This window comes from Heterocephalus glaber, unplaced genomic scaffold (genome assembly GCF_053883595.1).
Source record: "Heterocephalus glaber isolate CG9 unplaced genomic scaffold, H.glaber_assembly_v1.0 deba00001497, whole genome shotgun sequence".
In the NCBI taxonomy this organism is placed as follows: domain Eukaryota; kingdom Metazoa; phylum Chordata; class Mammalia; order Rodentia; family Bathyergidae; genus Heterocephalus; species Heterocephalus glaber.
Genome location: NW_028258320.1, coordinates 25,554,853 through 25,579,737, shown reverse-complemented (window position 1 = coordinate 25,579,737; position 24,885 = coordinate 25,554,853). Strand labels below are relative to the sequence as shown.

General features: G+C 34.0%; 1 protein-coding gene across 3 annotated transcripts in view; it reads left to right on the top strand.

The window, feature by feature from the left end:
* The window catches only part of Cabcoco1 (ciliary associated calcium binding coiled-coil 1), a 113,067-nt gene that overhangs the window by 23,038 nt on the left and 65,144 nt on the right, over positions 1–24,885 (top strand). For all 3 annotated transcript variants that reach the window (XM_004858265.4, XM_087184811.1, XM_087184812.1), the window contains exons 4-5: positions 248–392; positions 4,728–4,800. In XM_004858265.4, coding sequence (XP_004858322.1) covers positions 248–392; positions 4,728–4,800 — 218 coding nt within the window. The remainder of the gene's footprint in view (positions 1–247; positions 393–4,727; positions 4,801–24,885) is intronic.

The window sequence follows — 24,885 nt, the reverse complement described above, 5'->3', positions numbered from 1 at the left end:
AATGGAAACACAACCTCTTCTGGCGATTGTGTACCATTACAGTAATTTATAATTGTTTGATGTCTAAGCTGCTGTTGTTTTACACTAAATATAATTATTAATTTATACAAAAAAATAAGAGTTTTAATATTTGTCCTCACAATGGCTGATCAGAATAAATTTTGACACATTTAAGAAATCTTGGATTATTTTGCTCTCAAAGTATCTACTAAAACAATACTTAATATTTGTCTGGATTTCTTTTTAGCACTAAATATGTCCTTAAAGGACAACATAAAGTGGCTCGGGAAAGTGATGGCTGAAATCAGACCAACCCGTTCTCAAAGAATTGATGAATGGAACACCTTTGGTGTAAAACAAGCCAATGCTATCATTGATTACTTAAAAATCAGGTATGAACTTTTTTTCAGTAGCATTTATTTCTTATTTCATGTCTTTTACAAAGTTTCTTTTAAATTTAAATCCAATTTTGAGGAAAATCAGATGTTTACAGCATTTATATGGGAGTTCAATTACTCAATAAACATAATCTTCAAATCTTCCATCTAATAAATAAAAGTCAGGTCATTGAATGTTTTGGCTAATGTTGCATTCCTGAACATAGCTTGTGTTTGATAAATATAATTTCCTCTAGAATTATAATAAGTTCCATAAGAATTTCTTTTTTCTCTGAATCTTTAGCACCATTTTATAAATAAAATTATTTTTATGATTAAACAGATTTAATCACAATAGGATCTATGTTTTAGGTAGCTGACCTTCCCAAATACATAATTTTACATTTTAAAGAGCAACATTCATTTCCACTTTAATGTTTATTTTAAATGCTTTGCACTAAAAATTGAAATCTATGTATTTTCTGAAATTTATTATGTGCATTAAAATATTTTGTACTATTGCCCAAACAAACTCATTAAGGGTCTTTCTACTTAGAAAATGATGATGGATGGAGGGAAAGTGATTTTATTGCAGTGATTTTTCATTGGTGAAGTAATTTGTCTTATATAGTTTTTCACAAAATCTGCCTGAGAGTCATGCGTCTCTCCAAAGGGACATTTTTAGAATTTGCAAACATTCAAATGAGAATAGTAAAAATCTTTCTTTTGCCAAATTAAAGGTTCTGTACAGTATCTTTGTTCCTTTTATGCTATGTATGCCAATATTTTCCAAAGTTAAAAATTAACATTATAAAATAAAGAGTGCCAAATCATATCCTAGATGTGCTCATGATTTGCTTGGCAAGGATTGTGACTGTAGTTTGGAAGCTTTATAAATATTAGTGTGTTTAATATGATAAAGTGTATATATTGATTTCTGGCATTAATAGTAGCATATGATAAAATATATTTTTATGTAACAGTATTTGATACATGATTTCTTAATATAAATGCATTCCTCCTAATGAGTGATTCTCACTAAAAGAAAGTAATTTTGAACAATTAGAGTGAGGCAAAGTCCTTGTGTGTGGGAAGAGAAAGGGCTGGAAATTCATAATTGGATGAGAACCTGTGTTTAATGTCTTTCTGCCCCTCAGGGCTTGAGAGTCACTGGGCAAGAGAATTCTACCCTGCACATTTGTATTACTCTCCTTCTTTCCCTTCTCCCTTTATTCTGAACATGCCCAGTTGCTCTTACAAAACATATTTTTACAGCTGAGCTCTAAGCCCAGGAGGTTTATAATGGGTGCTGTACCAGTAGGTAAGCATAGCAGCAAAAGGCACAGAAGGCACCATGATGACACTTTCTACACAATGAAGAAGAGCTTCTTTCCTCGCTGATCTCATATCACTAGGCAAATGTTCATCAACGTATTTTTAATATTTTTTTCAGAAAATGACTAACTTAGATTCTAACCAGAGTAACTTCCCATATCAAAAATCCCCTAAAAGTCCTGTAATCCTAGCACTCTGGAAGGCTGAGGATTGTAATTGCAAGTGAAGCCTGAGCAGTTTAACAAATTAGTGAGAAGCTGTTTCAAAAAATAAAAAGGGTTGGGGATGAAGCTCAGTACTAAGCCCTTGTTTCAGTTCAATCCCCAGTACCACACCCCCACACAAAAAAAAAACCAAATAAAGATAAGCTCTAATAATAATATTCAAGAAATGAATCAAATAAAGTAAATTAGAACTATTTTTAGTGCTCTTAAGTCATATTGTGATTTTTTGAAGAAATTATGCATTTTAAATATCTCTACTACAGAAAGATAAAATATCAGTTAGGAGGATATCTGGGATTGGCACTATAGTTGTGTGAAGGGAAATGTACTTTTCTACCACACCTGTTCAGTAGATCTCATAGGTCCGCAGGTGTAAGTTTAGTTGCAATTAAATCATAGAAAACATTCATTTTGATGACTACAAAGTGGTTTTATAAATAGGAAGGTGACTCAATTATCAGAAGTATAAATGTGTTTCAACTTTAGCTGATATTAAATTTACCCGATCACTCAAAGCTTTAGTCAATTTAAGGAGAATTGTTTGTAGAACATGACCCATAGCCCATGAAACTTAACTTGACAATAAATTAAATTTCACTGTTATTCTTAGCCTTCAAATTGTATATTCTATGATATGCCTGTGATTTGAAAGAAAACTAATACCAAAATTTCTCCCCCACAATACCATACTTACTGGGAAACCTACATATAAAATATATAGATTTGTACATGTTGTATATTGCATACAAATATAAATATAAATACTACTGTAGCTTTTTAATTTAAACATCACTTACATATATATCAGGTCCAAGTACAAATTTTTTTGTTGTGTGGTCTCCCTATTCCTTGGCAATCAGGAAGAGCTACTATGTACAGGTGTATACCCAATATATAAAAACAAAATCATCCCTGGTCCTCTGTGTACACCAGGATGTTGAACTTCCTGGGATGAGGCTAGATACCTTGACTCATTTTTATTCCATCTTCCATCAATTTAGGACTAAGACTAGATGTTTAATGGAATAGTCTGGAGCTCCAGTCAGGCAGAAGTCTGAAGAGGAGACCGAAAATATACTCCCATAGTTGAAGAATCACATTGTTCTCAGGCAAGACCACTTAAAAGCTCCCTGTAAAGTTACAGAGTGAATGAGGCAAGAGGCTCCTTTTTAGATTTCTTCAGTTGGACACATTATCCTAGTCCTGATCTTCTCCCCAGCCCCACATCTTCAACCACTGCATGCAGGTCATGCATGCATTGTAGGAAGTTAATTTCCCTCTTGGTATGGGATTATCTAATTCCAAAGTGCAGCTAGGGGAATAAGGCTAAAAGATTCTGAAACTACAGGAAAGAAAATTTATGAATCAAGTTCTTTGTATAACACAAGACAGACAAAGAGAAAATTCAACCTAGCTCACTTAGAAGAATCCAACTATTTCCAAAATATAGTCTTAAATTTTTCTACTTAAAATCAGTAATTGACAGTGTAATATTTTTGACATTATAGCTTTCTCTAGGTCACAAATGTAAAGGAGGGAGAAATACCATTTATTTTGCTTCAATGAATTAATCAAACTTTACTAATCTTAATGTATTTTTCTAGCCAACAACTCAGTGATGTCAAAAGCTAAGTTAGTTTTCTGAATGTTGATGAATAATTCAAGTGTGCAAGGTTAAAAAAAAACAACCATGACCGAGTCCACACACCCATCACATTTTAATGGATTGGGTTAGTAGTGAGATCAGCTGCTAATGTTACTCAGAGAGACCAGCTGCCTGAGGATTTCTTCATTGATTTCAAATGAATTGAAACTTTGATCCATTACAGCATTCAGGAGAAGCCATTATTATACATGCTCTGTAGCTACATTTTGCAAATGTTAATTTCTCAGTTATATTAAAATCAATTTTCTTAAATAGCAAAAGGCACCAGAGTGAAAGAGAAACCACTAAGACAATGTTTTGTTCTTGGGTGTTTTGGTGTATTATGAGTCTATTAATTTTCCCAACCAGCAGGAAGAGAATTAGAAAAGTTCGACTATTATCACAAACAGGATATTAGAAATCAGCCCTTCAGTAAATTTTTAAATCTCAATGATACATTGCTAAGCTTTTTAAACTTACTAGAAATATTTATTTTCAGGAACTCCTATCCTCTGGCTCTTTGTAGTTTTTATACACTGACCACCTAGTTTTCAGGCTAGAACAAAGAGAATGATCCATCATAAATTTATTCTACCCTTTGATGTGTGACTGAATATTTTGCAGGAAATTGGACATTGTCTAAATGGATTTCACTTTGTGTCACATCATTTTTCAGGTGTTATTGCAGATTAATTTAATCTTGAAACAGTTTGATAATGTCAGAAGTAATAATTGACATAGAAGTAGATTATAGAAATCTGTACCATTCATATCAGAGGAAATTGACTCTAGTTTGGAACAAAACATAATAAATAATGCAAAGTTTGGTGTTATTTAGGGATGGTGCATTTTTATTTTTAAACCTGGAAAAGTAAAGGTGCAATCTAATTGCTGTCTTACCCAAAACCTATTTAATCATCACAGGTGGACTTGCTGGCATTATTCTAGGTACTGTATTGTATTACCAGTGTATCAAAAAACCAAATTTTAATTTCTTAGTATTTGTGTGCAATTTCTTTTAGAATAAAGTAGATGGCTAATTTTATATTAGCAATTAATATCTTTAACTTGGTCTACACTTCCTTTAATAAATACCTTTATATAAGGATATAAATTTATCACTATTGCACAGTTCTTGTATTTCAGCTTCTTTCAACACTACAAGCTGTACGAATTTATGTTCTACTCTACCAGGGAAGAAATTGTGATCGGGACTGAGGTAAGTAATTTATCTAGATGGAACCAATTAAGCTGAATCACTTGATGCATGCTGATCAGCATCTGGATCTTTAACTGCTTAAAGCTACTTCTTGTCAAGATTACTCAAGTGTTAATATAACCAACTAGTAGTTTGCAAAAAGAATAATTATATAAAGTGGGCTTTGGATTAAGAAAATAAGCTGCCTTTTGGCATTAGAATCATTGTTAATCACGTATGCTTTAAGACTTTATGGATTATTTGACAAAGCTCGATTGAGTAGGGTGCATACATCTTCATACAAATAAAAGCAGGGAAAATGAGATAAATAATTTGGTTAAGTCTTATAATTTCATATTTATTTTCAGTCCATGCATTTTCTAAGGTCTAATTCAAATCTCACTTCCTCAATGAAGCACCCCTGCCTTAGCTAAATATAAATTGAACAAAGGGTTTGAACAAACTCTGTAGTTGCAGTCTATGATTTTATTTCAGTTGATCTCTTCTTTGTGAATTTTGGTAAATGTTATATGATAAGCACATAAATATGCACTGTTACATGGTTTTCTAAGTTTTTTTCTGTAGATTGATATAGTCAATGAAGCATAATAGTAATTTTCCCAAAGCAAGGATCATCTACTATTTTTCTTTGATGCGTGACAGATTGTAGCATCATACTGGAAACAATAGTTCCTCAATTAATACTATATAAGTATTCAGTGACTGTGCACAGAACAGATGTTCTATAACGAGTGGTCTACCTAGAGACACTTTTAGATATCGTTACATATAATTAAATATTTACAATTACTAAAAATCAATACTGAGTAGGAAAACATTTTAAGAAAACTAAGGATGCTATAAAAAGTGATCCTTTAGGTTCTCAATCACTTTAAGAGGCATCATTGCTTGTACAAGTATCAGGTATAGGGCTGGGGATTTAGCTCAGTGGCACTATGCCTGCCTTGCAAGCGCAAGGTCCTGAGTTCGATCCTCAGTACTGGGGGGAAAAAAAAGTATCAGGTACAGTAGTGATGATTATCAAAATTAAACAGTGAATAGGAGGATTTTCATATTACCTTTATAACTTTTCTGACAGTAAGCACTGGATGTAAAGTCATAACTGCTTTGTCCTCAAAGTTGTTATCCTGGAATTTATAAATTGCTTACTTCAAAAACACCTCTATCACTGTTATCCTCCACTGAGTACCTATTGAATGCAGGGCTTTTAAAAGTAAGGGGCAGGAAAACGGAGCCCTTTGTGCTTTAGATTTTCTTAAAATGTCTTCTTTGCAGCCTTCTTATTCTCTAGTTTAAATTAGGTGCCACTTGACAAAGTTTCACTGAAAATGTTTCCATTTCAGAATCATATCACATAGTGTGACAGTGCTGTAGTAATCATTCATTTGGAATATAACCTTACCTCATCTACTCAGCAAAATTTTGGAGAAAGACAGTGGCTTGAACAGGAGCATAACTAGATATTTAGAGTCATCAAGGAAAAAAATTCAAAGCTCCCTTTTTCTTTGTTAATAGAATAATGCCTTTCTTCTATGTTGTAAGAATATATTTAGGTGACATTCGTGCTTAGGGAAAGATAAATTGGATGAAGTAGACAGAGGTTGGCTCTGTATTTATTTTCCATTGTCTTTTGTATTTTCCCCCAGCTGACCAGAGCCAAGAAAACATCCTTAAGGAAAGGATCTTGGGTCTTCAAGAATTAGATGACTTACAGAATTTTAAAAGATTAACAAAAGTGTATATTATATTGCAGTATCTTATGGAGTCTTCATGCTGATCTCAGTTCTCTGGGACCAAATATGGGCCACATGAATGTTTCAAATTTAACTCTTAGGCAAGCATTCAATTTAGAAAATACTGAAGAAATTTAGTTTCTTTCTTAACTGTAGATAGGCAATTAGGAGAAAACATAAGTTCCCTCTGTTCATACAAGTCTCCTGTTCATAAATGGAAACAAAATAATAAAATAGAATATCTCTGTTTTTGAATTATTAACAAAATATCAGATCTAGGCAATGGTGATCTGTGGCCGCTAACATCACAAAAATAGAGAAACCAAACAATATTTGTCACCTAATAAAATAAAAAACTATCTGTCTCAGTTACTTTTCTCATTGCTGAGACAAAATACCCAACACCGAAAGTTAAATCAGGAAAGGTTTATTTGGCTCTCAGTTTTTAGAGGTTTCAGTCCATAGTCGACTGGCTCCAAGGCAGGGTGGCATGGCAGAGGGTCATCACAGAGGAGAAATAGTCTACGGAAAGCAAGCAGGCAAGAGTGCATTAGCCCTCTCTTTGACTCGTATATTTTATGCAGGCTACCCACTCTAAGACAGGTATAGGACTCATACCCTTAATCCTAGCCAGAACTATGCCAAACCAATAAGTGGAGTGATTTAGTAATCACACACCCTTGATCCCAGCACCACACACTCTAGATCCAGGTACCTCTGAAAAACTGCCTCTCTAACTGCATGAAGCTTTGGGGGAACAACTAGACACAACACATAACACCATCTGTGAATTATCCTTGCTAGACATTTGAATGATCTGTCTTCTGGGTATTCTTCTAACACTAACTACTCATTTACTTAAAGTATGAAAGCTAGAGGAGCATGTTAAGATTATCACAGAAATGCAATGCAATGCAATTAGCAAACCAGACTATGGGAGACTCTATAGAATAGACTATGTGGAATCTTCAAGAAAGAAATTGCAAGGTAGTAAAATAAAGTATGTAAAATTGAGCGTATAGATTAAAAATGCATTCAATTGCAGTGTAGGTATCTTACTTGGAATCTATGCTATGGTTTGGATATAGTTTAAGTGCATCCCCCCTGAAGGTTCGTGTGTTGGAACTTAATCCCCCCCTAGTGTGGTGATGCTGGAAGTAATTGAATCTTTAAGAGCTGGGGCCTACTGGAGGTTATTAGGGGCATGATCATAGCAAGGATTTCCCACTTAGGTCACTAGGGCCTTGCTCTTAGAAAGGATTAGCTTTTTAGGTCATTTTAAGCATTCCCTGGGAAGGGATTATGGAACCCCAATCCATTTTCGGCTTTCTGTTTCAAGATGTGTCCTCTTCCTTCCTCCCCCACACACTCCTGCCATTGTAACACTATCTGCTATCCCCCACAAAGTCCTCACCGTAACCAAATTATTGCCAGCACCTTGCTCTACCGTCTCCAGAACTGTGAACTAAATGAATCTCTTATTCTTTATAAAGTTATCCTGTCTCTGATATTTTCTTATAATAATAAAATCCAGTATACTAATACTTCAAACAAACAAATAACCAAATAACCCCAAACACAACAAACACAGAATAGTTATTATATAATCTGATATATTTGGCTATGTATTTGATCATGACTGCAAACTAATTCTTGGACCCTATGAATATGTTAGCTTACATGGTAAAAGGAACTTTACAGACTTGATTAAGTAAAGGCATTTGAGTTGGGGAAATTATTCTGGATTACTCAAGTAAGTTCAGTATAATGGTAAGCTTCCCTATTTAAAAAATGACAAGGCAGGAATGTCAGCATGAGAAAGAGGAAGATTTGAAGATCACTATATTATTGAACTTTAAGATGAAGAAAGAGGCCACAAATTTATTAAATATCTATGTCAATATTCAGCTTATTATTGCTGTTCATTTCTAAATATGAAATTTAAAATTAAAATAATGTGTATGTGGAATTTTAGTACATGGCATATACAAGTATTGAGTGAAGCAGCATTTAAAATCAGTTGGCATATAAGTTAAATTTAAAAATTTAGAGCCCTACCTTATACCAAATTTTAAAATGAGTCCAGTTTATTAAAAGAGCCATCTCTCATAATGACAACCATATCCCATAATGGTAAATGATAATTAGACCATCACTGTCACTGAGAACAACTAAAAAAGCTAGCAAAATATTTTTGAAGTCTTATATCTTTGAAAAGTCAGCCAGCAAAGCTCAAAAATTATGAGTTACAATTATGAGTCCAAGAGGTAAGCCAGGCATTTGGCAATGCTTTCTACCTATGATTATCTAGCAGTTTTGGAAGTGTAGCTAAGACAGAAATGAAGAAGTAGAGCTTTGGTAGACACATGGAGATACAAAAACGAAAGTAAATAGCAAAAATGTGTAGTAGACTCCAAAGGATCATCTTTTAAAAAACCAGCACTCGAGGACGGGGATTTAGCTCAGTGGTTTCGCCTCCTGCTGCGCAAGCGCAAAGAACCCAGTTCAATCCCCAGTACCAAAAAAAAACACAAAACAATAAATAAATAAATAAATAAATAAATAAATAAAAATTTAAAACAACAGCACTCATTAGCCCTGAACTTCAGTTTCAAATTATCTCAGTTTCTAGTGAATTTAACTGTGTGCCATGCTAACCTCTTCTAAAGTAAAATAAAGTTATGCCACACTCTAAATTATATTAACATTTTTTCATAGCCAGTATCTGTCATATAATAAAAAACACTGGGAACACAAAAAATAGGAACAGACCACAAGTAATTCATCTGATTAAGTAGTCATATTAAAAGAATTACGCTTGAGAAAGAACAAATACTCTTGGAAAAAATATAAAATGTTGGATTTCAACAGAGAATAAGAAATTATTTGAAAATATTAAGTGAAATTCTGGAATTGACAAAAGTCATTGAAATTAAGAACCAATGGATATGCTTAACAACAAATTAGTCATAGACAAAAAGAAAAACTGGTAAGCTCAAGTATAAGCCAAAAGAAAAAAATCTAAACTGAAACACAAGTATGGAAAACAAAAAAGAACAATAAAACGATATGGCTACAGTGAAAAAGTCTGAAATAGATATGATGGAAGTCAATTACAAAGAGAGAAGACAAAAGTAAATTAAGAGTAAATTTTCCAGAAATATCCAACATTAAGCCACAGACTTAAGATTTACTGTAACCACCAGTCTGAGTAAATTCACACATAAGCATATCATAATAAAATTTCCATAAACAAAAGTTGAAGAAAATCTTAAAACCAGTCATGGAAGAAAAAGATATTCCTTTCAAGGAAGCAACAATAAAAGTGACTGACAACTGACTTTTAAACAAAAACAATGAGATCCAAAAGATAACAGTGTAACTTCAGTTGTTCTAAGGAATACAGTATACCTCAATTCATGAACTTAATTCATTCCACAATTCTGGAAAAGATGGTCACATTTGTGTTTGTGAGGGAAAAATGACCAGGATTCTGTTCATCAACCAATGTTGAGTTCCCAAATGGAAGCAAAATTTTGCCAAATGCTTCTGTTTGTGAACCAAATTGTTCACAAACAGAAGCATTCATGAACCGAGATACCACTGTAACTGCCTATGTACAATGACACGGCATGCAAAAATACTGAGAATAAAAATTTTAGTGGCAATATTGCTGCATGGGCAAAAATAAGAACAGCAAATATGAACTCCAAAAACTCAATAGCAAAAAAGCAAGTAACTCAATATAAAAATGGGAAGTAGGCCTAAATAGGAATTTCTCAAAAGAAGACATACTAGTGGCCAACAATTATGTGAAAATATCCTCAGTATCATAAATCACCAGGGAAATATAAATCAAATCTACAATGAGATATCATCTCACCCCAGTAAGAATGGCTTTTACTAAGACTAAAGATAACAAACGCTGGTGAGGATATGGAGAAAAGTGAATCCTTATATACTGCTGAAGAAAAAGTAAATTAGTACAGAGATTATACAAAACAGTATGGAGATTCCTCAAAAAGTTAAAAATATAACCATGATATCATGAAGTAATTTCACTACTCGGTACATATCCAAAGGAAACCAAATCAGTATGTCAAAGAGACATCGTCACTCCAGTGTTTATTGCAGCCTTATTCACAATAGCCAAGAAATGAGAAAAACTGAAATGTCCATCAAGTGAGAAATGAAGAAAAATACACTGGGATACTATACAGCCATAAGCAAAAATAAGACAATATCATTTGCAATAAAAATATTACACAATGGAATATTATACAGCCATAAACAGGAACAAAATCCTGTCATTTGCAACAATATGAATGGAACTGGGAATCATTATGTCAAGTGAAATAATCCAGGCACAGAAATATAAGTATCACATGATATTATTCATATGTAGAATATAAAAAAATTTGATCTCATATAAATTAAATGAATGCTGGCTCCATAAGATAGGCAAAATAGTCATGATAGAGAGAATGAGAAATGTTGATTAATGAGTACTAAGTTATAGTTTGTTAGGAGCAAGAAGTTCTGGTGTGCCATTATTGCACAGTAACATGACTAAAGATAACTAATATATACCATGTATTTCAGAAAGCTGGAAGAAAGAAATTTGAAAGTTTTCACCATGAAGAAATGATAAACATTTGAGGAGATATATTTAAACATAAGAAACATATATATATTTGTATAAGAAACATCTGACTTAGAATACATGCAGGAAAGCAATTTCTCAGCTCTCATTTGTCTAGCTCCCAATGTCCTTCAGATAATAATCATCTGGACACTCTGTTCTCTGCTTACTAACAGTGTCCCCTTAATTTGGCACGAGTCTTGGAAATGCAAAAGGACATCTTAGAGACATGGATTTAAATGCTTTAGTTTTTGTCTGGTATAATGCAACACAAAGTTTTATGATAAAACTTAAAGTTAAAACAAAATAACAGAAACATAGGCAAAGAAAATGAAGAGGCACTACACTTTACCAATAAACAGATATAAAATATTCAACCTTAATAGCTATCAAGACACTAACGATGGTTCAATGTCCCCCAAAGTCCCATGTCTTAAAGGCTTGGTGCCCAGGATGGTGGTGTTGTGAGTGATGGAACCTTTAAGAGATAAATCTTGGGAGAAATATTCAGGTCGCTGGGCCTCCCTTGAAGGGAACTGTGGGAATTGTCTCCCTTTTCATGCTCCTTTTTGCTTCTGGAACATGAGGTGAGAAGCCATTCTCTGTTTTGTTTTTTTGGTACTCGGGATCGAACTCAGGTCCTTGTGCTTGCGAGGCAGGCAGCCGAACCACTGAGCTAAATCCCCGGCCCCTTGAAGCTGTTCAATGTCATGTGTTCTTGTCATCATGTGCTCCCTTGCCATGGGCCCAAAAGGAACAAGACCAACCATCATAGGCTGGAACTTCCAAAACTATGAGCCAAAATAAATCTTTTCTTTTTATGTCAATTTCTGAGGCATTTTATACAGTGACAGAGAGCTACCTAAAACAGCAAAAAAAAATTTTTTTTCAATTATAAGATTGGCTAATAGTAAAAAATATTAATTAACACCTTATTTTAGTGAGGATGCAGGAAAACATAACTCTGTAAGTGTTGAGAAGTCACATTTGTAAAGCCATTTCAAAGAGCAGAGTGCTAAAATCTATAAAGTTTCTCTGATGTGAATATCCTTAGTTCCCTAACATCTTAGAATCTTCTTTATAGAGATAGGACTCTATTATTAAAAAAATATTTAAACCTGGAAATTTATCAAACCACAATTTATAACAGCTAGAAATTGCAGAAGATAAATCAGAAGGGAAATAGTTAAATACAATGCAATACAGTCACATTACAGAAAACTATGGCATCTTTAAAAGGAATGGAGTAGATTCCTAGGTATGATTATATAAATATCCTTAAAATATATTCTTAAATTAAAAAGTGTAAATGCAAAGCAATATGAATAATGTCCCCTGTTTTTATTTTTTAAAAATTGGGTAAACCTGAAAAGACATAGGTGAGTATGGCGGCACACACCTGTAATCCCAGAACATGGGAGGCTGAGGCCGGAGAATTGTCACAAGTTTGAGGTCAGCCTGGGATACATAATGAGTTCATGGCCAGCCCGAACTGCATAGCAAGACCATGTATAAAACAAAAACCAAAAAAACCCAACAAAAACATGAAAATAATAGACATATAAGTGACAGAAAAAGAACTAGAAAAATTTATAGTAACCCTTAATGTGGCTTCCCCTTGGGTAGTGGAGTGGAAGTTGGAGTTGGACAGGATGTGAAAAGGGACATTTTATTCTGTCTATTTCAGATTTACAACAGTCTTTTACAATGTGAATGTCTTCATGTATTACTTGTGCAAGAATAAAATTGTTCCCTAGTTCATTCCCAAGAAGTACTGAGGCACATCTTGTAAATTAAATGTAGGGATAAAAACATGCTTACTGCTAACATATTGACAGACAGACAGTTGGTTAGAGAGACATTAGCTGAGTTTATACAAGATAAAGGCTGAACAGAAAAGAAATAGTTGGACTTTTAATCATAAAATTAAATATGTTACAATTGCACTGCTATCATATTTACATTTTAAGGTTTTGCTGAAAAATCATTTACAGAGTAAAAGAATCTGATGTTGAGCTACAACATCCTAAATTTTCCCAAGGAAAATAAAATTGATATCATGTGTACTCTCAATGGATATATATGTATATTTAAATACATATATGTATATTTAAATGCATGCACACATATGCACATGTATATAGGTTTGCATTCAGAAATTAAGATCTCACAAGATGTAGTCTTTTTAATAACTTCCAAACTGTGATAGATAGGTATAGTTTTAGCCCTGTTTACCCAGCACACTTACTAGGAGGCAGCACGTGACTCTACAATGTGCATATTTTCACACAGACCCTCTCCCCCTTTGCACAACTCCAGGGATGCCATTTGCATAGTGGACTATGAGATTATGGAGTTAGGGATTGCACACCCTGGGCAGCCATTGGTAGAGGCCCTGTTTGCACAAGCAGTACAATCCCAGGATCTGATTATTTTATTTCTGATAAATTTAGAGAGGTATTTAAAGAGAATCATAAATATATGTAAGTGGTTTCCTTGCCTAGAGTCAGGCTTTGGCAGCCTTTCATAACCCAAAATAATTCCACTTAAGATCAGCAAATACAGGAAGTTCAGACCTCTCTAAAATCAGTGAATGTCAACTGTATATAATTTCATGTTCTGAGCACTTACTCCTAAAGCAAAAACAAAAATTAAGAAAACATTTTCCCTTATTTTAAAACTCACATAGGTTATGGGTGTTAATGGCTCTGTACATAAAATTGTTAGCTGTTAAGGGAAAAATAACCAGATAGAAACATAAACGGTATTTTCTTTCTTTAAACTATAAAGTTACAGTTTTCTGAATAAATAAAATATGAAACTTATGTAAACATTCAACCTTTTAAGGAAAAAAAGCAAAAACAACATTGCATGTCTGATCATATTTTGAAAAGGAAGAAGGCAACTGAAGCGTAGCTACAAAGATATCCTTTTACTCTTTAGTTTACCCTTGAGATGTACCTATCAAAATAATCTAAACTTAACCAGATGACGTTTTTAATTTTAAAAAGGCTTTTTTTCTTGTTGGATGATCCTATTAGCAAACCGCTGGAAGGGAAAATAATACAGGGCATAATTTGTAGTTTGACCTGTTCACATTGGGTGTTGCTAAAGAAAATCAATCTGAAGTTGTTGTGTTAAAATAATTCTATCTGCACTACCTGGCAAGTGTGACTAACTGACTTTAGAATCTATCATTTAAAGAAAATGGTTGATGCTTCAGTAGACAATTTATCAAACTTCACTCTAGTCCTTTTTCTCCAAAGCATAGAAAAATAATCATCCTTCCCTAAAGATAAATCTTTGAGGAGAAATTCAAAGAATGTGTCTCCAGCAAAACAACTGATAAATGGCAAGAACATAATTTAAAGATGGTTTCCCTCACGGATCACATGGCACTCAGCTCTTGAGCCTGTCACTCAAATGTTTCCATTCATGGCACACTAGCATCAGTCTCAGCTCATCTGTGACTGGTTCTCTGATTGAACTAAGTTGGTCTTTTCATAGTTACAGTTTTCCTACTTACTTCTGCCTGGGAGTGTAAGACTCTTCCTGCTTCCTGAAATACTCTCCAGTCTTTTATGACAACCTAAACCTATTATTCTATCACAGCTGAGTTTGAGAGATATTTCTCTTGAAGAAGAAGAAAAAAAAACAAGGTAAAGAAAGAATGGAAGGAAGAAGGGTAAGGGAAAGAATGTTCCCTAACATTACTCCTTGTTTAAGAACACTGTCATTATGTATTCTTTTAGAAATTGATTTCGCATCATAGATTTACATCTCATGAAACTAATCATATAGTTCCATAAGATCAAAGTAATTGGCATTGCTTCTCTATTTTTTCCTCAGTGTAAGAACTACATACATTCAACTAGTGTTCAATAATTTTTTTACTAAATCAATTAATATAAAAGAAGGAAAGCTTTGTTTTATTGACTGACTCCAAAACACTACTTTTGAAAAATATTATCTAGGTGTGTAAATTGAGTAACTTAAATCAATCTTCTAAATGATCAATAATCAAGCCTATTATTAAGAAATTAAAACCTGATATTAAAACAAAGTGTGTTTATGTTAGTTATTTTAATTATGGAGAAATTGTTTTATATTAACCACCTTAAAAAATGTTTGACTATAGCCCCTTATAAGTCAATGTGCTAAGATACCAGAGGCCACTAATATTTTTCACTACATCACAGTTTAGAATTTCTATTTTAGGGGAGGAGAACACAATATACAAATTTTAAAAATCAGACTCTAAAATTAAAATTTGTAGTATAAATGACAATAAAGTATAATAGTCCTAATAGCTTATATAGCAATTTCTTACAAATTAATAAGGAAAACATTTTTGTATGAATGGAAAAATTAACAGCATATTTAGAAGAGAAGATATATAAATACCAATAAACTTATACAAAGATTTCTACCCTCTATAGTACTAAAAGAAATGTAATTTAAACCTAATTATCAGATTCTCAAAAGCTAAAAGGGTAAAACACTGTCTTGTGATGAGGTGAGCTGGTATTGTCACATATGCTGGGAAGAATATAAGTTAACAAGCTTTTCTGGGATTAGTTTGGCAAGATATAATAAATTTGTAAATGTGTTTCTCTTTTGAGTCAACTTGTACTTCAGTGAGTTTATCTGAAATAGATAGTCAGACAATGGGATGATTGTCCACTGATTGTATATACTTGCTTGAAATAAACTGTGGAGTGTCTATATGTCTGTCATTAGAAAGGAAGTTTAAAATTTGGGAGAGCCTCTATATAATTTGGTCAACATTAAAAGTACTCATGTAGTGTGTTTGTGATGGAATATTCACGCTATGTTAATTATGTGCTAAAAACAAGCTATTAAATGTGTCTACTGTGACTGCAGTTTATAGTTTTATATCACAGCTATGTATGTATGCATAGAGAATAGGTCCTGAAGGACAGACATAAAAATGTTAACAATAGTCATCAATGCTGATAGTATAGCAGATAAGCTCTGCTTTTACTTAACACTTGTCTGTATGCCCTGAAATTATTTCCAGGAATCAAAATGTACTATTTTTTTAAAGAGGAAAGGCTTAAACTATGAAAGTTTTACTTCATCTCTTTTTATTTCCCTTGTTCAGTATTTTTCATTTTTTTCTTGCTTATTTAATGTTAAAAGATTGCATAATATTATGAAAATGTCTATTTTATTTTGAAGAAATGCATTTCATGTTTATGTGATTAGACAAGGTTCTTCCCTAAAGCAAAAGGTTCTATTGCAAATGAAGTATTAATTGTTACTGGAGGATGAGCATCTTATTATTCATGAGTTATAGAAACCACACACACCACACATTTAAGTGTCCAGGGTAATAACAATAAGGACTCTAGCTGTAGAGATTTACTCTACTACTTAAGATACTATCTGTCCAATAGATGGCATGATGGAGGGGGATGAATGAAGTTTAAGTCAATTTATCTCTATTCTGTGATTACATAGCTATGGAATCCATTAATAATCCAAGACTCTGATTTGAAACTAAAGTGATCTTTTAAAGTGAGCTCTCCAGACATACTGAAGGTGCATTGTGACATGTTCACAAACCCACATTCAAGAAACATTTTCAAATCCACATGTGTTTAGAGGAAAGTAACTTGGATTATTCAGGAGGAGAGGCCCCTGAAGAAGAAAAGATTTAGAATTGATGCAATAACTGTCTTCAATGTAAAGAATTGGCAAAACAAGCAAACAAACAAACAATAGCAGTTGGTCTTGTCTGTATAAGTCCCAGATGGCAGACCAAAGAACCATGGAGATCTCCTGGAGGATGTTTTATACTAAATAAATGCAATCACTTCCTAAATTAAAGTATTAAAAAATGGAAGGGATACGATGTAAAAGAGCAGAGAGGCATGTCTTCCTTTTATACTGCTAACTCTCAGCACAGGTCCTGCCAAACAGAAGATGAACCAGAAGGCACTTAACAAATTTTTATTGAATGAATGGAGAGGTAACAAGTTATATCCTCCTTGAATATATTTAAAGTTAAGCTACATAATTCATATTAAATAACACTTTTAAAGTAGTTTAAAGAAGAGATAGAAATTGAGCTAGGTATCTATATAAGTAAGTGACTACCCTAGATTTTTCTAGGATTTTCTAGTACAATTCCAATTTAAATGATTTTGTCCTCTTCTTCCCATGAGTATACTTCCAAATGTTCTTGTTAGCAAAGTCCAAAATTTATAATGAGCCAGTCTCACTCTGGGTAGCATAACTAATAGAGTGACAAAGTGGATTCCCTTCTACAGGCTGGAAATCATGTTGGACTGCTAAAGTTGAAGTGGATAGAGAAATGTAGCTGTTTATAACTAGGATGTCATTTACTGGCTCTTTCTTGGTGAATGCAGACTTGCATGTAAATAAGTGTAATCAAATGTAAGTCAACCAAGACCCTAGGGTAATATATTTTTATTGATTACTTTTTAAAAAAAGATTTCGGTCACAATTCTATATTATTGGGCCACATAACAGTAATGTTTCCATAGTGTTCAAGTTTGATTACGAGGCCACCCTTAAGGCTTGGCAAGTGTTTGACAGATGGCTGAGAATTTGCAAGGAAGTATGCATTGTGCAGAAAAGCATGCAAGTGAAGAGTCAATCAAGAAAGAATAAACATGCTTAGAAAGAGGCCACCTTATTGGTATTCTGACTAGAGAATCGGGCAACTTTCTATGCAAATTATGCAGCTGCTTCGGCACCGTTGACACTATAGGAGTGAAGAGGGAAAAAACAACCAAGTTCTCAGTAGCAAAATAGCTGTGTGTTTGATCAAGGAAATAATATAAGTGTAGATGAGATAGAGGAGCTTTGGATGGTTGTTTTGTTTTGTTTTTAAGCTGCATTTTCTTCCATTTGCTTGAAGCACTAATGACCATGGCAGAAGTGGTGAGTTTAACTGATGAATATGGAGTTTCATAGCTCCCAGGGCATGGTTTGTAGACTAATAAGAATTTAGATGGGAGCTGCAACCCACTTTCCCTTATTTCAAGATCTGCATTCCTGGTGCACAGTGTATCATAAATGTATGAGTACTTATAGAAAGATTCTCTCTCTCTCTCTTCCTCCTTTCTATCTCTTCCTATCTCAACAGAGTAGACCATCTAGTAGACCATCTATTATTCCAAAACTTTTTTTCTGCCCTTATAAATAATCAGAGACTTACAGCTAAAGACATGGAATATTTTAATGGGAAACAAAGGCAGATGAGGCTAACAAATGAATGTTGGTATTTTGCTTTATTTAAAGAATGAAAATCTGACTTGAATTATCTTTTCCTCAATAAAAAGCATAATATATTTACTAAATGACATGCATTTAATATATGTAATCTGGAGCAACACCTGTGTCTCCTATGAAGTCTTTGCTGAGTTTTATAGACTATGAGAAGGGAAACCACGCTACCCCTACAGAACACTGCTCCTTCCCAGAAACCACTGTTGTGGTTTGAACTAAGGCATTATGCTTTACAGAATTAGTTTTAATGTAATCTGACCAGAGCTGGGTTGCTTGAGGTTGTTCTGCACTTCCTCTTACACAGGGCAGGGTGTGCTGGGGGGTGAATCTTGTGAGCTTGAAAGAAATACTGACTCTAGGTTTTTCAAAAACAACTTAGCCCAGGGCCAGGGATTTAGCTCAGTTGTTCCACTGCCTGCCTCACAAGCACAAGGTCCTAAGTTTGATCCCCAGTATCAAAAATAAAATAAAATAAAGGACAAGCTACCCAGAGTTTATTTGTCCCATATTTCAGGCAACCCCAAGATGTTCCTGGAATTCTGCTAAAAACAAATACAATTGTATATCATGATATTTCAAATCATTGCGCATAATAAGTGTTCAATAAATAGCTGTCCATAGCATAACCAGATATCAATTTCTTTTGACTTGTACAAAGAAAAATTATTCTCTTGAAAAATATTTTTCTAACAATTCAGACTAGGTTTATGGAGCGAAGTGCTCGAGAGTTTGAAGCTAAGCCATGTGTTAGTGAGACTGGTTCCTCGTAACTAGAACACTTCCTCTGGGGTCAGTGCACTCCTTCTCTTCTGGAACAGGAGTAGGCACATTTTTCGCTTCCACATGGGCAAAGCTGCAGTGCAATTAAAGCTCATCAAGTACTTTGCCAACAGAAGCAATTTTAGGTTCAAGATATCTTCTAAACACTTTTCCAATTCCAAGTGTTGCCTGTGATGTCCAGGTCAGTGCTTTTTGCCACCTGATTACCAAGATAATTATTTATTGACTGAATGCAGCATGCCTACCATCATTCTAAGGAATCTGGTGACTTACAGTCAGTTCAAGTGACAAGTCAAGTTCAAGTAAAAATGCTGCCATCGTGTGACACAGGCTTGTGAAACAAACAGTTACTTATAATGTTAGCAGCCTAGCAAGAGAAATAGACACTAATAAACTCATAGGCATATGGTTTTAAATCAAGTACTATAAAGGAGAAATACAGATTGCTGAGGAAAAAAAGGTAGATTTGAGCACTTTCTCTGATCTGGGGATCAGTGATCAAGGAAGGTTCTCTTTGAGCTAGTTCTTTGGGTAGACATCAACAGGTAACATGTTAACTAGGCAAAAGTATAAAGCAAAGGGAATTTAAGTTAACTGAGTGCTGTGTGCCATACATTTTCTAATCACTTTAAATAATCAACACATGTACCCTTTTTATCAGCTATTGGAGGTGGGCACCCCTTTAATCATATTTTAAAGCTATGAAACCCAGGACTAATGTCCACATGGGTAGCTACTCTCCCAAAGACCCTCTGAAAAGGTTGTAATTTAATCCTGAAGGGTACCAAAGAGAGCCTTGAATGAAAGATTCTGTTCAAACCACTTTTAAGACAAAAAGACATGTAATAATACTGATTATTCTCAGGAATTTCAACAGTTAAAACACATTATAGGACAGAGTTTAACTTTATTACCTTCAAAACATGCACTCTTAAAGTATGATATAAGTAATATTGTAACAGTTATTTTAATTATTCATCACTTTTAGAACTCTTTAAATTTCCTTATACTTTCTACCCATGAACCTTGTGATGTTTTCCTTTATATAATAAATACTACTAACCAAATATGTATATTTCCATTTAGATACAGTTTATAAAAATGGACACTGTACATATATTAAATTGCAGCCAAAATTGAGAAAAGAAAAGGCAAAGTATTATTCTTTGTTAAATAATGAATGTTTTAAAATAATATAATCATTAAATGCAAGTGAGAATAACTGGTATAAGTGTAAATTTCGCAAAACTTGAAATGTTGCTTAAGATAAACTCCTTGGATGAATTTCTGAATATTTAATTGTTTTGTTTTCACAAAATGAATGCAGCCACCTATTCAACATAATAAGATATTTAGGTAAAAACAGTTAAATTGAACATAGAATTTTCCAGATGCATTTTAAGCAACATAAATAATCCTGCATTGAATATTTAGCCTATTGCTTGGGTACCTTTTGTTTACTTCTCTAAATTCATTCCTCCTCTTCTCTATGACTCCAGAGGTCAACCTGCAGGCAAACCACCTATAGGGCCCTTTACCCTCTGATTTCTGGCTGGCCCACTGGGAACCATAGATGGAATAGAGGTAGAAGTTGTTTTCCTCCAGCTCCCTTCCTGCTGGATCAATACCCATCAAGGGATCAAGGTTTCTATCCTTTCTATGCAAACCTTTTCTCTCTGTTCTGGAAACTGCTCCCTCCGTTGACCTTGTTACCCCAGGAATAAGAAGGTGGAATGTCATACCACCATTTTGTTACCGTGTCCAAACTAACCTGCACCTCTGCAAATAGTCCCTTTGCTAAACCTGTCTCAATTACCTCAATTACTCGACTTTTGTGTGTTATTTTTTCTTAGAACTTTGACAGTATTGTCCTGGATACCAGGATTAGCAGTCTCAGGAAACTGACCTTCAAAATGGATCCTGAGTTGGGTTGTTTATATATTTAAGTGGTATCTAGATAGCTAATTGGCCAGGTATTGTTGGAGGAAGCTGGGATGGAACACCAAGGGAAGTGATGGAGAGCTGACTGAGAATTATGGATTAAGAGAAAGAGGATTATGTAGATGGGCTGAGCACTGTTGACAAGGGTGCACTTACTTTGGATCTGGACTGGAGAATGTGGCTTACACACTCCGTAGAATTGATGGTCTGCTTAGCTGGCTAACCAATGGCTGAATGGGTGTCCTATACTCAATTAGATTAGTGTTCCAGAACTCCTCACATATAGCATAAAAAAAAAAGACTCTACAGCTCAGAAAGTTGAAATAATGTATGCCTGTTTAGTCATTTCCTAACCATTAACCCCTGGTTAGAGAAAACATTCCCTCATGGAGACATTAAGAAAAGCCTTTAGGGTCTCCACCATCACTTGTCACCTTAGTAGTGGATGTTCATTCTAGACTGACTTCTGGCCAGAGAAGTGAGATGCCTGGGACCATGTTGGAGATGGAGACCATGCTTAAAGGCTGTAGTTCACACTGTTCAATCCACTGGCATATTAACACTTTTTAATCATCAGATGAATTTTTAATTATATTACTGAGAAAACGATACTACTATGGAATAATTTAAACAGTGATATCTATACTGCTCACCAATGCTTTGATGAATGCTTAAAAAAGTGTGGAACATTATTTCAAGTGTAGCACAAGGTAAACACAGAAGCTGATTTGTGAGTTTAGTTCAAAGATGATAAGCACTCCTCACTTAGTCCCTGAATTATCCTGAACAACTTTTCTAGTCTCTGTGAAACTCAATTTCTTGATCTACAAAGCGAAGGAAGTAATAATATCTCTCTCCCTTTGTTGCAAAGGTTAACAAGATAGGACCTGACATGGGACAGTGACTCAATTAACAAAGTTTGTTTTGCACATTCTCCTCTGATTGCTTTTTTGAAGGTAGTACAAGATACTAAACTGTAAACTTAAGGTCAAAATTCCTATCTACTTATCTCATTTTATATCCCCAGTGCCTGGTACAGACACACATGCCAAATGCTACGGAATTGTGCCAGTGGATGAATGAATGAGTGAATGAGTTCTTGCAACTGAACGTGTTTTTGTGGTTACTATGACTTATCTTCCTTTCGTCTACCTATGTTTAAATTCTACCTCTCCATCTGCTGCTTTTACAATCAGAAACAAATTACTTAATTTCACCAAGCTCCTCTTTAAAATTGAGATAACACCTCTATCTTAGTTCACTTGGGCTGCTAAGACAAAAATATCATCATCTGTGTGGAAATTTATTTCCTACAGCTCTAGAGACTGAGAAGTATGAGATCAAGGCAACTGCAGACACAGTGTCTAGTCTGGACTTGCTGTTTGCTTCACAGATGGTACATTCTTGCTGTCCTTACTTGGTCTGTGACAGGAAGGTAGGGCATGGCTAAAATTGGCATGGAAAGGACGCATGACAAGGTCCTGGGACACATGCGTAGAATGGTTCCCAAAGCCCCCACACAGAGGCCTCGGGAGAACTCAAGCTGGTTTTCTTTGATAGGATGGCCTGGACCTGATGTCAGCCTGAGGAGCAGCTGATACAAAAAGGATGGTCCACCTTGAGTTTTGGCCACTGTGTTCTCCTTGCATGGTTCCCCACCCTCATGCTATAGAGCTCTGATCTTATTCATAAGAGCTCTGCTTTCATGACTTAATCACCTCCCCAAATCCCCACCTTTCAAAACCACACCTTGGGGATTCAGTTTCAAGGTTCAAATCTTGAGAAGACACAAACATTAAAACCATGGTAACTTCCTGTCCTCGTAGGAGTGTTGTAAGAAATAAATTAGATAACAGTTAAAATATCTGGAAAATAATACTCCATAAATTTTATTTCTCTTCCTCTTTATCCCATTTATACTTCAAGAACCAAACATATTAGAGGCACTGAAATAAACGTTCCTGATGGACTATCATGGAGTTCTAATTTTAAATACTCAGACTTTATTCATTCCTTTTATATAACTCCTAAATATCAAATTTCTGCCCATGAGATTATAAAATATTTTTATACCTTTTATGGTTAAAATACTCTAAGAATTTGGACGAGGTCCCATTTCTGAAAGTTATTGCAATAAATCCAAAATGAATAGATGTGGAAAATATTTAACATTCAACAGTTAAATATTGAATAAGAGAGATGTATAGTTAAATTTACCTCTTTCATTTCTACAAATCAGAACAAGAGACAGTTTGGATAGGTTACCCAAGAGAGACTCCTAATCATTTCTAATGGGATACATCAAGTCAAGTGTCACCCAAAGATTATTCTTAGCAAATGCACATGTTGTTCAACTTTACTTGGAATAAACAAAAAGCTTAAAATTAGATTATTGCTTAGACACAGAGCCATTAAATTAAAACAGGGCCAGACATTTGGAATTAAGTCAGTTTAAGATAGTCACCTTTCATTAAATCATGGCCACAATATTTGGATTGTCTTATTAGCTTTGTGCTACAACCATAAAAACTCAGTTAAAATTTAACAGTAAATGCATAGTGATTGTACACAAATTTACAGACTCCGTGCATTTAATCCAAATTATTTTACATATTAAAAGGATGCCAGTAACCACTAAATCTTTGAAAACAAAAGATAAGAAGTAGAAAGATCTTTTAAAATCATTTAAATCACTATTAACTTGATTCTCTTTTCCTTTCAGGTAGAAAAGAAATAATATATAAATTAACAATTGAATGCTATTTCCCCTCATTTCTCTCATTCTTAGGATTTCAGCAATGTAGCACTATCTAAATGCAACAAACTTAAACTGATTTACCCTGTAAAAGCTTTATTTATAGCTTTATTTGTGTTGAACAGCTTTTTTTAAAGAAACACATTTTTTTGATTAAAGAAAATGTTTGTGGTAACATATGCTCCACTGCCGTTTCAAAATTACAAAATGAATTAAGAAGGGAAAGGATACGAATAAAGAATAAGTGACTTCATAAAATAAACATTTTACATAATTTATAAATTTAAATTTTTGTTACCTCAAAATGTAGATAGAATGAATTAAGAACATAATGCTTTTATTTGCCAATAACAAGAAAACATTTGCCTAATTACCATTTCAAATAATTTTCCAGTGTATTTTTGTGAATATAGTCAATGGAAATTTTTTTCCTATGCCACAAATTTCCAATTCCAATACAATATTGTGATTGAAGTCTTGAGATATGCTGAATTAATGTTTGTGTGTGTGTGTGTGTGTGCGCACACACCAATGTGTGATAAGACACTGATGTAGAGATAGTGAAAATGACTTCACTATAGCAGCTTCTTTAAGGTACTTTGAGAATTAAGTAGAGATTCTAAGTTTCTGTTGAACAGTTTCCATCCTAAAGCAGCTATAATGCTATTTATAATCCCTGAATATACAGTAAACACAAAAATATTCCTACTCTTTAAAACAGGAAGAATATGTTAACAAGCATAAAATTTATAAATAATTTTATATTTTCAAATATGAAAAATAATTTATTCAAAAATAATCATTTTGGTCCACCTGCTTCCAACTGTGATGGCATATCTTACAGCTGACCATACTCTAATCCAGAACGAATAGGAAAGTGAATCCTTTTTTAAAAAACTACCCAAAGGCTTTGAAGGTCTTCCAAGGCAATCAGGTCTTCAGAACCCCAGTCT